This window comes from Gopherus flavomarginatus, chromosome 11 (assembly GCF_025201925.1).
Source record: "Gopherus flavomarginatus isolate rGopFla2 chromosome 11, rGopFla2.mat.asm, whole genome shotgun sequence".
In the NCBI taxonomy this organism is placed as follows: domain Eukaryota; kingdom Metazoa; phylum Chordata; order Testudines; family Testudinidae; genus Gopherus; species Gopherus flavomarginatus.
Window position 1 is genome coordinate 44,476,612 of NC_066627.1, and position 13,167 is coordinate 44,489,778.

Genomic DNA, 13,167 nt, shown 5'->3' on the forward strand with positions numbered 1-13,167 from the left:
TACTAATGCAAGTGAAAATACTGCTTTGCTAATCCTAAAACTAACTTTTTCAGAGGGAAAATAAAATTTATAGAAGTGTGAAAATCATTAAAAAACATTTGCAGCACCTGCCAATTATGATCTCATATATGCTGCATAGTTCTGTTCTACTTGTAGACTTCTGTTCCATCTATGAACAACTAAGATACTTTTCTGTGTATCTGAAACAACTGCCATGATGTTTTAATATCAATTGTCCCAGCTATTACCAGATGAGTGCATAAAAGATCTCCTCACACTATTTACTTCAGAACAACGCAAGTAGTTAAAAACATAAGAAGACTTATTTTGATTCATAGTGCATTTTATGAAATTATCTTTAAATAAACTCGTTGCATACTTGACAGAATCATCCTTTCTGAAGTCAATTCAAGAGTATTTTCCACATCTCTGCTAAAGCCAAAAAGATGTTTTTTTAGGCAATTTTTGGAATTGTATAGCAGTGCTTCAAATGTTCAGGCTACAAGTTACAAATCTGGGCTGCTGGAGAAGAGAAAGTGCAGATATACTGCTTTTCATATACATACACACATTGTGTATATATATTATGCACACACTTCTCCCATCCTCTTAAGATCTTGGTAAAACAAAAATGAACCCATTATTAACCAAAACTAATGTTGATAACCCTGTTTCCTTGGGGAGGGGAAAAACAAATAATGTGGCAGAACCTAACAGCACCACAACAATTAATCTCCCTGTTTTCACATATTTCTAACTTGGCCATTTTAAATTCCATCTAGCTAAAAACTGATACACCATACAGGTGACATTCCAGCAGCAATATATTTTAAGAAGTGTAAATCAACTAAACCGTTTGTAAAGGTAAAGGCAGACTACCTCAAAAACACTTTTTTAAAGAATCTTTTAGTAAAGCCACAGGTTAATAAAAATATTGATATTTTTGTATTCAGTGTCCTTTATGTGGAACAGTAATTGGACATTTGGGTGTGGGGACTGGAAATTAAACAACTAGTTTATTTTGTTTGGAAAATAAATACAGAATATGCGCTACACCAGTGGTTCTCAACTGGGGTACATGTACCCCCTGGAAGACCTCTGGGGCACATCAACTCATCTGATTTTTGCCTAGTTTCACAACAGCCTACATAAAAAGCACTAGCGAAGTCAGTAAAAACTAAAATTTCATATGACTTGTTTATATTGCCATATATAGTATACACTGAAATGTAAGTATAATATTTATATTCTAAATGATTTTATAATTACACAGTAAAAATAAGTAATTTTTCAGTAATAATGTGCTGTGACACACTTGTATTTTTTGTCTGATTCTGTAAGCAAATAGTTTTTAAGTGAGGTGAAACTAGGGGGTATGCAAGATCAATCAGACTCCTAAAAGGGGTACAGTAATCTGGAAAAGTTGAGAGCCACTGTGCTACACAACAGGCAAATTTTTCAAAAGTGGATGCTAAATTGTTGTTACTTTATGCACACTACCATTTGCACATGCAGCTTTTGTTCTCTAGTTATATCATGCATAAACTCCTCAGACTTGCATGAGCAAACTATATTAGCATACAGCTCTCCAATTTTTACATGCAAATGTTGCTTGCAGAGACTAATTTGAGGTTTTGTACGTGCAAAAACTTTGATGTACAAACTTTGCTGGAGCAATTTGACAGATGGGTAAAACTTCCTTTGAAAATTTGGTCACTGTGCTGTACTTCAAAATTCAATTAATTCATTATGTTTTTGAATTAGTTTATTCTCCCCTCATACATATATGTAAACTCCATTAAAGTTAATGGCACTTAAGTGGATACTGAGCATGAGGGGGAGAACCCAAAACATCTAGGGTTAGATTTTCTCAAGTATTCAGCACCCATAACTGGGACCAGATTTTCAAAACAGCTCAGCATCCAGCCAACTCCCAGTGTGCTCAACAGAAGCTGCTGACCAAAAAATATAGTTCTTTTGAGATTTTGGATTTTTGTCAAATTTAAATTTAAAGGACTTAATCTTAAAAATTAAAGGCTAGATCCTGCAAAGTCCTACTTTGATTTCACTGGGACCATGCACAGGAGTAACTTATGCATGCTCAACCATAAAGATTGGGCCCTTGTTGATAAATGGGGCACATTTTAGTAAGTTGATAAAAATGTTAGTGGTTTAAAAACTACTTTATTAGCACTGCTGATCATGTCCAGTAGATGTTTTCCATAATTAATTATACTATGTAGTACTGCCATATTGCCACTATGGAGCTATATACCTAAACGTTACTACCATCAACTGTAAACCATAAGGGCAATTTTATTAATATTGCAGAAAGGGATAATATCTTCAAATCCTGAAAAGTATGATGCATTTTTAGTTTAGGTTTTTATTGTTATTACTATTATTAAAACAGGCTCCAACTTAAAAACAGGGATTCCAAAGGTTTAAGACTTTTTGATAAATTTAAAAACAGTTTTGAAACTTCAGCATATGAAATATTCTTGCCAGGCAATATCTTTCTATGCAAGAAAAATGTAGATTTTTAATATCCCAATTGTGATTTAAATATACAGAATGTTTGACAGACTTAACTGAACCATGCAGTGTCACATACTATAAATGGAGTACACCGCTACGTCGATATAATGCCACCCGATATAACACGAATTTGGGTATAACATGGTAAAGCAGTGCTCTGGGGGGTTGGGGGAGGAGCGCGGGGCTGTGCACTCCAGTGGATCAAAGCAAGTTCAATATAACACAGTTTCACCTATAACGCGGTAAGATTTTTTGGCTCCCAAGGACAGCATTATATCAAGGTAGAGGTGTATTATACAGAAACATAGTGTACAGTAAGATGTGGTTGCTGGTATCTTAGTAATAAGTGCATCAATCTAAGGTTGGGTAGTAGTTTCAACAGATATCATTTTTACTGCTCTATTGAAATGAATTGCATATGCACCCCATTGATTTCATTAGGTAGTAATAATAAAATTTAATTGGCTGTTCTTTGTATAGTAATATCACCTAGCAAAACGACAAAAAAAACCAACCAGGGATATTTGACAGAGCATAGACCAGTTCTCAGAACAGAGGGCTTTTTTTATACTGCCTTTAACTCACTCCCGAGCTTGGTTCCCTGACTAAGCGCAATGTTAGTTACTACAGGCGCTGCAACCCTACACACAACAGGGTAAGGTAAGGACAGAGTAAGATTGCCTTTGTATTGAAGGTCCAGTGATAAATGATCATCATCATGAGCTCCAAATTTGAGATCATAACTCAGATTTCTAATGTTATTTTAATGTATTTATGGTAAAAGAAGGTAGCTTCTCTCCTTATGCTGTACCTGCTGCTGCACTACCAAGCAATGCTCCTTGTATGGTACAGGGGGGCATACAGGGACAGGGAAAAGAGGAGCATGCTAGGTTAGATGAATTACTGACAAAACTGCTTTAAAGTCAAAATGCATCTTGTGAAAATGAAACAGCAAGGTGCAGTAAAATAGCATTTTAATCACATTTGTGTCGGCTTGCAGCTTTGTTCACACTTGCATTTTAGTAAAAAGGAAAATCTAAACAATAGTAAGACTTCTAAAATAATTGTGTCAACATGCCTTTGTCACCTGAAACAGCATAAAAATCAAGCCATATCCCATGCCACTGTCCAAAAGCAAGTGATATCTGAGAGCAAAAGCTTCCCCATGATTTACAACTAAATCTAGATATATTCATCTTCCTCTCAACAACATATACAGCCACTAAATAAAAATCTCTAGTCTTTACTTACCTGGCGGTAACTGAAAGTTCTGAATATTAGTTGGATTCTGAGGTGCCTGAGGCAGACGAGGTGCTAAAACTGTGGGAGTCAAAGTTGCTCTGATACCACTGGTAGTTGCTGTTGGAGTCCTTGGCAGACTTTGTGCCACTGTACTGGCAGTGCCCTTAGCCATTCCTGTAGGGGTACCAGGAGCTGCAGGAGGTATCCCACCGGGACTGGGGGCCACACTGGAGAGCCCAGCTTGCATAGTTTGCCCAATTATCATGTTACCCCCTGTAGTACTGGGCTGGCCACTTGCAACTAGTGTCTGCTGCTGGGATACTGCATGCACTATAGTTTTAGGAGACTCTGATTTGAGGAGCTGTGTGACGCATGACACACTGGAACCAGGTTGGCTGTTCACAAGTGATGTTTGGAGGGAAACTCCAGAACCCACAGTGACCGCAGCAACAGCAGGAAAACTCCCCACACCGATGGCTGAATTGAGGAGCTGTGTGATGGGTGACACACTGGAACCAGGTTGGCTGTTCACAAGTGATGTTTGGAGGGAAACTCCAGAACCCACAGTGACTGCAGCAACAGCAGGAAAACTCTCCACACCGATGGCTGAATTGATCACAGTATTGCTCCCATTCTGGGTGGCTGCAGCAGCTGCAGCTACCGTGGGTCCTGCTGTGTGAACTGGTGGCCTCACCAGTGCTACAGTAGGCCCCCCACCTACAATGCTTGGTGGCGGTTGCGAAGAGATTACTGTGGGTGATGAGGATGAGGTGGAGGACACAGCAGTGCTGAGGAAAGAAGTCTGGATGACAGTGTTAGAAGCTGATGGCAAAACAGCATTAACTGTATTTCCCTTCCCCACAGATCCAGGTCCATTGTTAACCAGAGGGGCAACAGCAGGTGCAGCAGCAGGATTAGCAGTTGCAGGAGTCCCAGAGAAAGCAGCACTTCCCGAATGGTGAGAGTTCATCACCACATTACTCCCATTCAAAGTTTGCACCGTTGTGGTCTCAATTTTGCCATTCCTGGTGGATAAGGCAGTTGCCATGGTACTGATAACCACTGATTTGCCCTGACTGAGGGTCCCTGGAGCAGCAGCAGTTTCAGATCCTCCTCCTGCTGCTGCTGCGGTGGTGGTGCTGGTGCTGGTTGTAGTGACTCCATCCAGAGTTGAACTCTGAGACCTGGTGTTATGATTAATAACACCCCCTTGCACTCCTCCAGCTCCTGAAACATCAACAACAACAAGGTTCAAAGGAGAGAATGTGCAGGAGGAGAAAAATGTAGAGGGAGTGTGTTCCTCCACCCTCCCAAGCCTGCTTCATGCCCTCCCCCCATGCTGCATGCATTGAAACAAGAAAAAAGGTGGTGAAAATACAAGTCCTCTTCCTCTGTGTAAAGAGGTTACCCTGAGGCCCATTTATTCCCCATACGGACACCTGGCAGCAGTGATATTAATTATTGCACCCCTATGAACAAGAGAAAAAAGGGAAGACAGACACACAACAAGACAGGATCTGGACAATAAAGGGGGTTGAGGGTGCTTCTTTTCCCTACACTTTCTTCTCTCCGCCATTCCAGGCCTGACATTATGTTTAACAACATCCTTTGCACTCCAGTTCCCGCAACTAGAGGGAAAAGAAAAAAAAGAGTGGGAAATAAATCAATAAAGAGTTCTCCCTGTGCCCTCTATACCTTGCACACTCTACCCCCAATCCTTTCATCTCCTATAGTAGAACCTAGTAGTATCATGGAATTCAACTAGTACAACAGTGTAAAAAGTAGGGGATGAGAGCTGTTAATCTGACAGAAAAAGTTTCCATAAGAGGACTTCGTCCATACCAGGGCCTGCTGTTGTGATTCTGCTCCTCAAGCTCCCACAACCATAAAGAAAAATATGGGGAGAAAACAGACTTGGACACTGAGGACACTACAATGTGGCCTCCTGCCCTGAGACCTCCTCATCCTGATTTAATGAGGCTTGGTATCATGATTAACACCAGCTTTGGCAGTCCAGGTCCTGAATTAAGGAGAGAGAAATGAGAAGGGAGCTGTCAGAGATAACCCTTATAATGTGTGTCTCAGTAGCTAAGAGGACCCTCCGGTAAGATCCTCATTACAGACCTGTTATTATTAATGTCAGCAACCTCTTACATTTCAGCAACAAGAAGCAGAGAAAAGTGTGTGTGGGGAGGAAGGGACAGGGGGCAGAATCACAGATAGATAGTGGGCAGATAAGGATATTTTTCCCTTCCCTATAAAACAAACCTCCCACCTATTCTCAAAGTGAGACCTAATATTATGATTAACATCATTCCCTTATAACCCAGCTCCTCCATCAAGGGGGCAAACGTTCACAGACGGATATAGAGAAGACATTCTAAGGAGGAGGATAGGGGTTGTGCTCTGAATCCTTCCCCCCCCCCACCCCAAATACCAGGACTTTGTGTTGCCACAACACCCCCTTGAGGGAGAAAGAGGAATGAAAGGTGTTGAATGCCCCCTCCAAGCTCCTGCTACAAGAGGGGCAAAGGGGAATATCCAGAAGGGAGGCATTTTTAGGGTCTTCTTTCCCTTGAAATCCCTCCTCACTTCCTCCTCTACAGGAAACGGGTGTCATGATTAATAACACCCCTTTGCACTTCAGCAACAGAGAAGGGGGAGAGGAAGGAGCACTCAGACAGAGATTGGAAGGCACTATTAAGTGGGAATCCCCCCAATAAACCCCACCATCCAATGTACACTAGCAACAGGGAAGGCAGAGGAACATTCAAACAAACTGGGGGAAAGCCATTATCAAAGGGATAGTTCCCCCGCACTGGTTCCCCTCCTTGACCCCTATGATTAAGAGCAGCCTTTTACACTCCAGCAACAAGGTAAGGAAAAAAGAGACTGATAACCCATCAGTGCCTGTTTATGGCTCTATCATGGGGGGCAGTACTCCCATATGACAAGAAACACCTCATCTACACCCCAGGAGCAAGGAGGGGGAGGAGGAGCACAGTCAGACATACACTAAAGGGCCTGGTGTGGGGGAGGCTCTCCCCAATATGATTTATACCACCCCTTGCACTCCAGTTCTTGTCACAACAACAAGGAGGAGGAGAGAGGGAAAAGGGGGGAAAGCAGTAAGGGAGGGAGGCAGTCAGAGCTTGGGAGTGGGGGGAGGGGAGGCCCCTTTCCCAGAGAGCCCCCCACCCCTGCCCAGGTTACCTGCTTTTGTGATCTCTGGGGCACTGAGTCCCATCTTGCTGCTGCTGCTGCTGCTGCTGCTCTCTGTTTGGACATTAGCATTGCCTCCTACTACTACTCCTCCAGGGCTAGGGCTAGGGCTGCTGCTGCTGCTACTGCTGCTCACAACATGGTTCCCCAGCAGCCCCCCAGCGGCCCTGAGGGGCTCCTGCGCCTTGTGGTGCTGGTGGTGATGACCGGAGGCCGCCAGCTGGGACTCCAGGGAGCCCACCAGGTCGCTCACCACCTTCTCATCCACCTCCGTGTTCAGGAAAACCTCATCCAGCAGATCCGAGCCCGCCGCCATCTTTTTTTTGGAGGGTTCCTGTGAGCTGTTCCCTCCTCCCCTTTCACTCCTCCCTCCCACCCCCCCAGGCTGCCCTCTCACTGCGCAAGCGCGCAGGACTCGGCTCACATCAGCGGCCGGAGAGGGATTCCGCTCGCTGATGATTGGCCGCCAGCCGCCTATAAAAGCCTGGGCAAATGGCTGCGAAGGCTTAGTTGGGAGTCGGGCTGCGGCGGCCCGGACGCGACGCTGCGGGAGCAGCGGGGACAGAAGGTCGCGGGTGGCCGGACAGGGAGGGTGGCCAGGCTAGTTCGAGCTGCGGGAGGGGGGCCGGGGGCCGCATGCGGGGAGCGGACTGAGGGTAGAGCCGGCAGCTCTTTGTCCGCCTGAGCCCAAGATGGCTGCATGTTTCCCTGCGTCTGGCCCTTGTCGCTGGAGCGAGTCTGAAGGGCGCCCCACACCTGTGCCAGCTGCGTGTAACTGATCCACCGGGAGGGCGGGGGAGGAGAGGCGGCCTCGGGCCCCACGCCCGGGCTCGGCAGGGGCAGCGAGCAGCAGCCGTTGGGGGGCCAGGGGCAAAGAGCCCCCGCAGAGGCAGCGTGGCCCAGGCGGGCTCTGGGGGGCAGGGCGGGTACCCGCGACACTGCGCCCCTCTCCTCGGGGATGGGGCCGGCTCGTTCCCAGCGCCTGTGCCGCCTGCCTCCCCTCGTTGCGGAGCGGCCCTGGGGAGAAGGCGAGCCTGGCTGCAGGCGCGGGGCTGTGCTGCGGCTTCCCACCTGGGCTCCACGGGAAAGCAGCCACCCCTGGCCTTTTCCCCTCGGTCAGTGAGTGCCGCTGCTCCGCGGGGATTTCAAACGCCTCTAAGGGCTACTGGAGCTCACTGCCCCGCTGGCTGGGCCGGCTACGGGAGCTGGGGGTGGGACGGAGCGAAGGAGGGGGCGCCACTAATCTATGTGCAAGGCAAGGTGCTGTGGCGCTTCCCTGAAAGTGAATTTAGGAAACTGACTCAGCAGACTGGGGGCCTCGGGGTGGGCAGTCCCTTCAACCAGACAGGCTAGACTAAGTGAGCGCTGTGAATGCGTATACAAGGGGGAAGGGATTGGGGTACTGGGATTTAAAGCCTGGAAAAAGAAACTGGGAGGTGGCTGTGTTGAAAGCTCAACAGCAACGTGGGGGTGGGCTTAGTCAAACGTCTCAACTGTTAAACATCTTATCCACAACTTCAGCCTTTCAGAGGAAACTAAAGCTTTGAATCCAGAGTAGCTACAGTTTAACGAAGATTGCACCATTGTGACAAATAGTAAATGCTGCTCCAAATTACAGCCAGAGAAATGCATTGAAGTTGTTCTATTTTGAACAGTTCTGCAGAGGATAGTACCCATTTAATTTATAAACCCTTCCCACAAGTGCTTGGAGGGGACAGTAGTCTTTAGCAATACTGAATTCGTAGTAGCTATGCTTCTCCCTAATCTTACAGAGATACTAAAGTTGCATTTGAACATTGTGTATCATCATAAGCAAGGAAGCTCAGCTAAGGTAAAAATGCAGCCTGTCCTTTAACTGTGATAAATTAGTTACTTAACACTACCTTCACTGTCCAGAGTAACAAATATTAATTGAAAGATAAGATTCCTGCCATAGTGTCCAGTCAATTTTATGCTACTGCTCATTAAAAGGTATATGGTAGGCAAATTAAGGTAGTAACAACTTGTTTCAATATTACAGATCAAGGTTTGTCTTACCTCTGGTTTGTTGTTCACTTGAGTGACTAGATCTTAATGTTGAAATTTGTTGCAGTAGGATAGGACTCAGATCCTGTGTAGTTCAGTATTGTTTAACAGTGCATGGATCTTCGTGTCCTAATGAGTCACGATGGGCTGCAAAGATGGAGACATGTCAGAGTGACACTCAAATTTTCTCCAAGGCTTCTCTACTTCAAATAGGATAGAGACAGTATTGAATACATAAATTCCTCAGTGTTAGGGTATCATTACTTTCTGCATTATACATCTCCTGTGATCCATGTAGCCAGCACTTCTGTTGCACGGAGTGAGTCACTTGAGCAATGTTTAGCTGTTAGGAGGCAAGAAGGGAAAAACAGAAACCCCCTGTGTATCTTAATCACAAATGCCCCTCCCTAAAATCAGCTGGCCAGTCTATAAAATGGTAAAGTCAGCTATCCAAATTCATGTGAAGGGAAGACAGACAATTAACTGTCTTACTCCCAAGTAAGCATGTTTGCAACTAATATTTGCCTTAAGAGGTACTGGATCTCTTAGGAATACACAGCTTATGATTGTAAAGTCTTGCTGCTTCTGCTTCCAAAATTAGTGACCAGTTTTTCCTGTTAATAGTTGGAGATATTCATATTGCAGAACTGTCTATGCTGTCATTCTTATTCTTCCCTCCCAGACAGCCCTTATGAGAATTCTAATCTCTTCACAGAGAATTTTAAAAAGTATTAAAAGTGATTTTCTCACTTCTTCAGACATTTGAATGTATTAAGCCGTGTCTAAATTCCCCTAGCCAAACAGGTCAGTTAACTAGCCTTTAAAATGAATGTGTCTTTCTATCCTTGTTTTCAATGATTTGATATAAACTTGCCATCCACCATTTCAACACCAGCCTGAAAGAAGGAGCAAAGAAAGGACCTGTTTCTTCATACATCTTCCAAGCTTTATTTCTAATCAATATTGGTTGAACAGAACAGCTGTAGTATTCTAAAGATGAGTGTCATCTTAGGGCTTGTTGCTTAATTCCAGCAATAAAACATAATGGCCATACTGGGTCAGACCAAGGGTCCATCTAGCCCAGTATCTAGTCTTCCAACAATGGCCCATGCTAGGTGCCCTAAAGGAAATGAACAGAACAGGTAATTGAGTGATCCGTCCTCATCACCAGCTTCTGGCAAACAGAGGCTAGGGACACCATCTCTGTCATCCATGAACTTACCTAGTTTTTTTTTTAACGCCTGTTATAGTCTTGGCCTTCACAACATCCTCTGGCAAGGAGTTCCACAGGTTGATGCTGCATTGTGTGAAAAAATACTTCCTTTTGTTTTAAATCTGCTGCCTAATTTCATTTGGTGACCCCTAGTTCTTGTGTTATAAGGAGTAAATAACACTTCTTTGTTTACTTTCTCCACACCAGTCATGATTTCATAGTCCTCTATCAAATCCTCCCCCTTTCCAAGCTGAAAAGTCCTAGTTTTATTAATCTCTTCTCACATGGCAGCCGTTCCAGACCCTAATAATTTATATTGCCTTTTTCTGAACCTTTTCAAATTCCAATATATCCTTTTTTAGATGGGGCAACCAGATCTGCACGCAGCATGGATATATAGAGGCAATATGATATTTTCTGTCTTATCTGTCCCTTTCTTAATGATTCCCAGCATTCTGTTTGCTGTTTTGACCACCGCTGCACATTGAGTGGATGTTTTCAAGGGAATGATCCACAGTGACTCCAAGATCTTTCTTGAATGGTAACAGCTAATTTAGACCCCATCATTTTATATGTATAGATGGGATTATGTTTTCAAACATGCATTACTTTGCATTTATCAACAGCAATGCAGTGGCAGGGCTGCTGTCCTTTTAAATTACTCTTTTACAAGCGAATGGTATCTTCCCATGCTGCTGCCTTAGGTAGGCATACCTCCATCTAGGCATTACCCACATTAAAGCGCTTTACAATTCAGTTAATCAAAAAGGGGTAGGAAATCTGGAGTAGAGGTCCAAGTACAACCCAGAAATGGGATAGTGATTATTAGCTTACAGCAGCTGCCAGAATGGCTCCAAGGACATAAGAGGATAGATGTAAATTATAGCACCCCTGATCACATCAGGATGACAAAGGTAGCCAAAAGCCATCTTTTCTTCCCCTTTGTCTACCTGGGCTGAGTAGAGCCTCAGGTTGTAGCCATAATGGAAAAAGGTGAAAGTGAACAATGGAGGAGAGAATTGGGGTAAGAGGGAAGAGCTTAAGTAGAGGCAGAATTAAAATAGCAATAGGGAGGAGCAGATGAGATCTGACTTAAGGACACGGCAAGCTAGCAGGATTCTACATTCTTCTACTGCCAGTGTTTTTAGGGCAGTTAGACCCTCTAGCTTATGGTCACATGGGCCCAGATCCACAAAAGGTTCGTAGGTGCTTAAGTTCCTGTTTTGACTCCACAAAACTACTGTCAAATCATGTAGGCACTTAAGTTTCCTAGGCATCTGTGTTTGTCTCTGGACATACACACAGGTACCTTCCTCCAGGCATCTGGCTGCCTGTCTCTTCTCTAAACCCCAGGAGGATTCATGATTGCCTAAATTGCAGGCAGGGCCCAATCCAGTAAGCATGCTCAGAGACTGCTTACCAGAGTGGATCCCATTCAGAATCTGACCAGAGGAGGTGGTGCCGCTCACCTTAACTTTTAGGTCAATATTGAGTGCATTGGACCCCCTCTGGAAGAAAGGGGGGAAATTGAACCTGGATCTCCAACATACTGTGCAAGTGTTCTAACTAAAAGTTAAGGTGGGACACACCCACCAGCTGTTTTATGCAAAGTAAGGCTGGCACCTAACTCCTCTCAAGAAACAGTTTAGGAACCTAAGCCACTTTATTCCAGCCAGCAGGTTCCCTTTGTGGATTGCTAGGCAGAGCCAGATGCCTCCCATGCAGTCTAGACTTAGATGCCTATCTCAGAGAGGAGCCGGGCTTAGCACATAGCCACTCTAGTCAGCATCTCCCGCTGGCTAGCTTAGGCCGTTCTCCACCAAGTGGAATGGCTTTTGTGGATCACATTCCTAGGTGCCTATGCACCTAAACTTAGGCTTTGTGGATTGCAGTATTCATGTGATTTTTCTAAGTGCCTAACAGGCACCATTATGCTCAGTACTGCAACCCATAAAGCCCTTTGTGGATCCCACCCGTAGTGAATTAGAAATAAAATCCAGAAGTCGTTTTAAACACTTGACAAGGCTCCTATCATATGGTAATAACTACCCTATTGGGTAAGTAACAGCAATACAAAATTTAGATAGAAACCCATTTAACTTGTATATTACGCTATAAGCAATCCTACAAGCTCCTATCCTTTCACTCTCTCCACATGGTTTGTTTTTCAGTGGAAGGCATTTATTATGTCCTTCAGTGTAGGGAACCATGCCTTCTCTATGTTCTGTGATGTGCCTACTGCTCTTTTGGATGCTGTAAAACAATAAACAGACTTTAAAATCAGTATCACAGTGGGAATTTCCTTGTAATACATTACTCATTTTTGGTGCCACTGCCTAAAGTCCAAAATTCTACATACAGTAAGAACTACGCAATCCACCTCACAATTAAAAAGGAAAGGTCTTCACCTCAGTCTGCAAGGATCAATCATACAGGTGAACCATGGAAATTGTTGATGGGAAGGACTGGAATATCAGTCCTGCATCTTTGACCGAAAGCCTTGCTTTGTGCTCACAAAAGTGTTTCTTTATAATGTACTTCCTCTCTTAACTGCAGTTATAGCACAGAGTGACTGATCCTATATTATTTAAAGCTTTAAATACTAAAAGCAAGTTCCCTTCAGACAGCCTGCAAAGATCATTGCACATAGGTATTACCATGAGGCTGAAGGTGTTGGAGTTGTTTAAGAATCCTTAACCAGGGCCTAAAGCTCATTACAACAATCTATTTTATAACAGTGATCAATTAGTGGAGAGAGAACATCTCTGAGCAAAAGATGCAATTTTCAAGTGTTTCAATGGAGAAGGAGTCATTTCTGATCATAAACATATTGAATATCTGTTAGTGCCTAGTGAAAAATGATCGACGTGATCAATCACAGCTGTAGCAAAAGTCCCCATCAATAAATGGGTGAGTTGTGGAACAGC

General features: G+C 44.0%; 1 protein-coding gene across 1 annotated transcript in view; it reads right to left on the bottom strand.

Annotated features, from left to right (window-relative positions):
• TAF4 (TATA-box binding protein associated factor 4) overlaps positions 1-7,330 on the bottom strand; it is a 72,733-nt gene extending 65,403 nt beyond the window's left edge. The window contains exons 1-2 of the mRNA XM_050917768.1: positions 6,994-7,330; positions 3,790-5,007 (exon numbers count right to left, since the gene is read on the bottom strand). Of these exons, the coding sequence (XP_050773725.1) occupies positions 3,790-5,007; positions 6,994-7,318 (1,543 nt within the window). The 5' untranslated portion in view covers positions 7,319-7,330. The remainder of the gene's footprint in view (positions 1-3,789; positions 5,008-6,993) is intronic.
• Between the last annotated feature and the right edge of the window lie 5,837 nt (positions 7,331-13,167).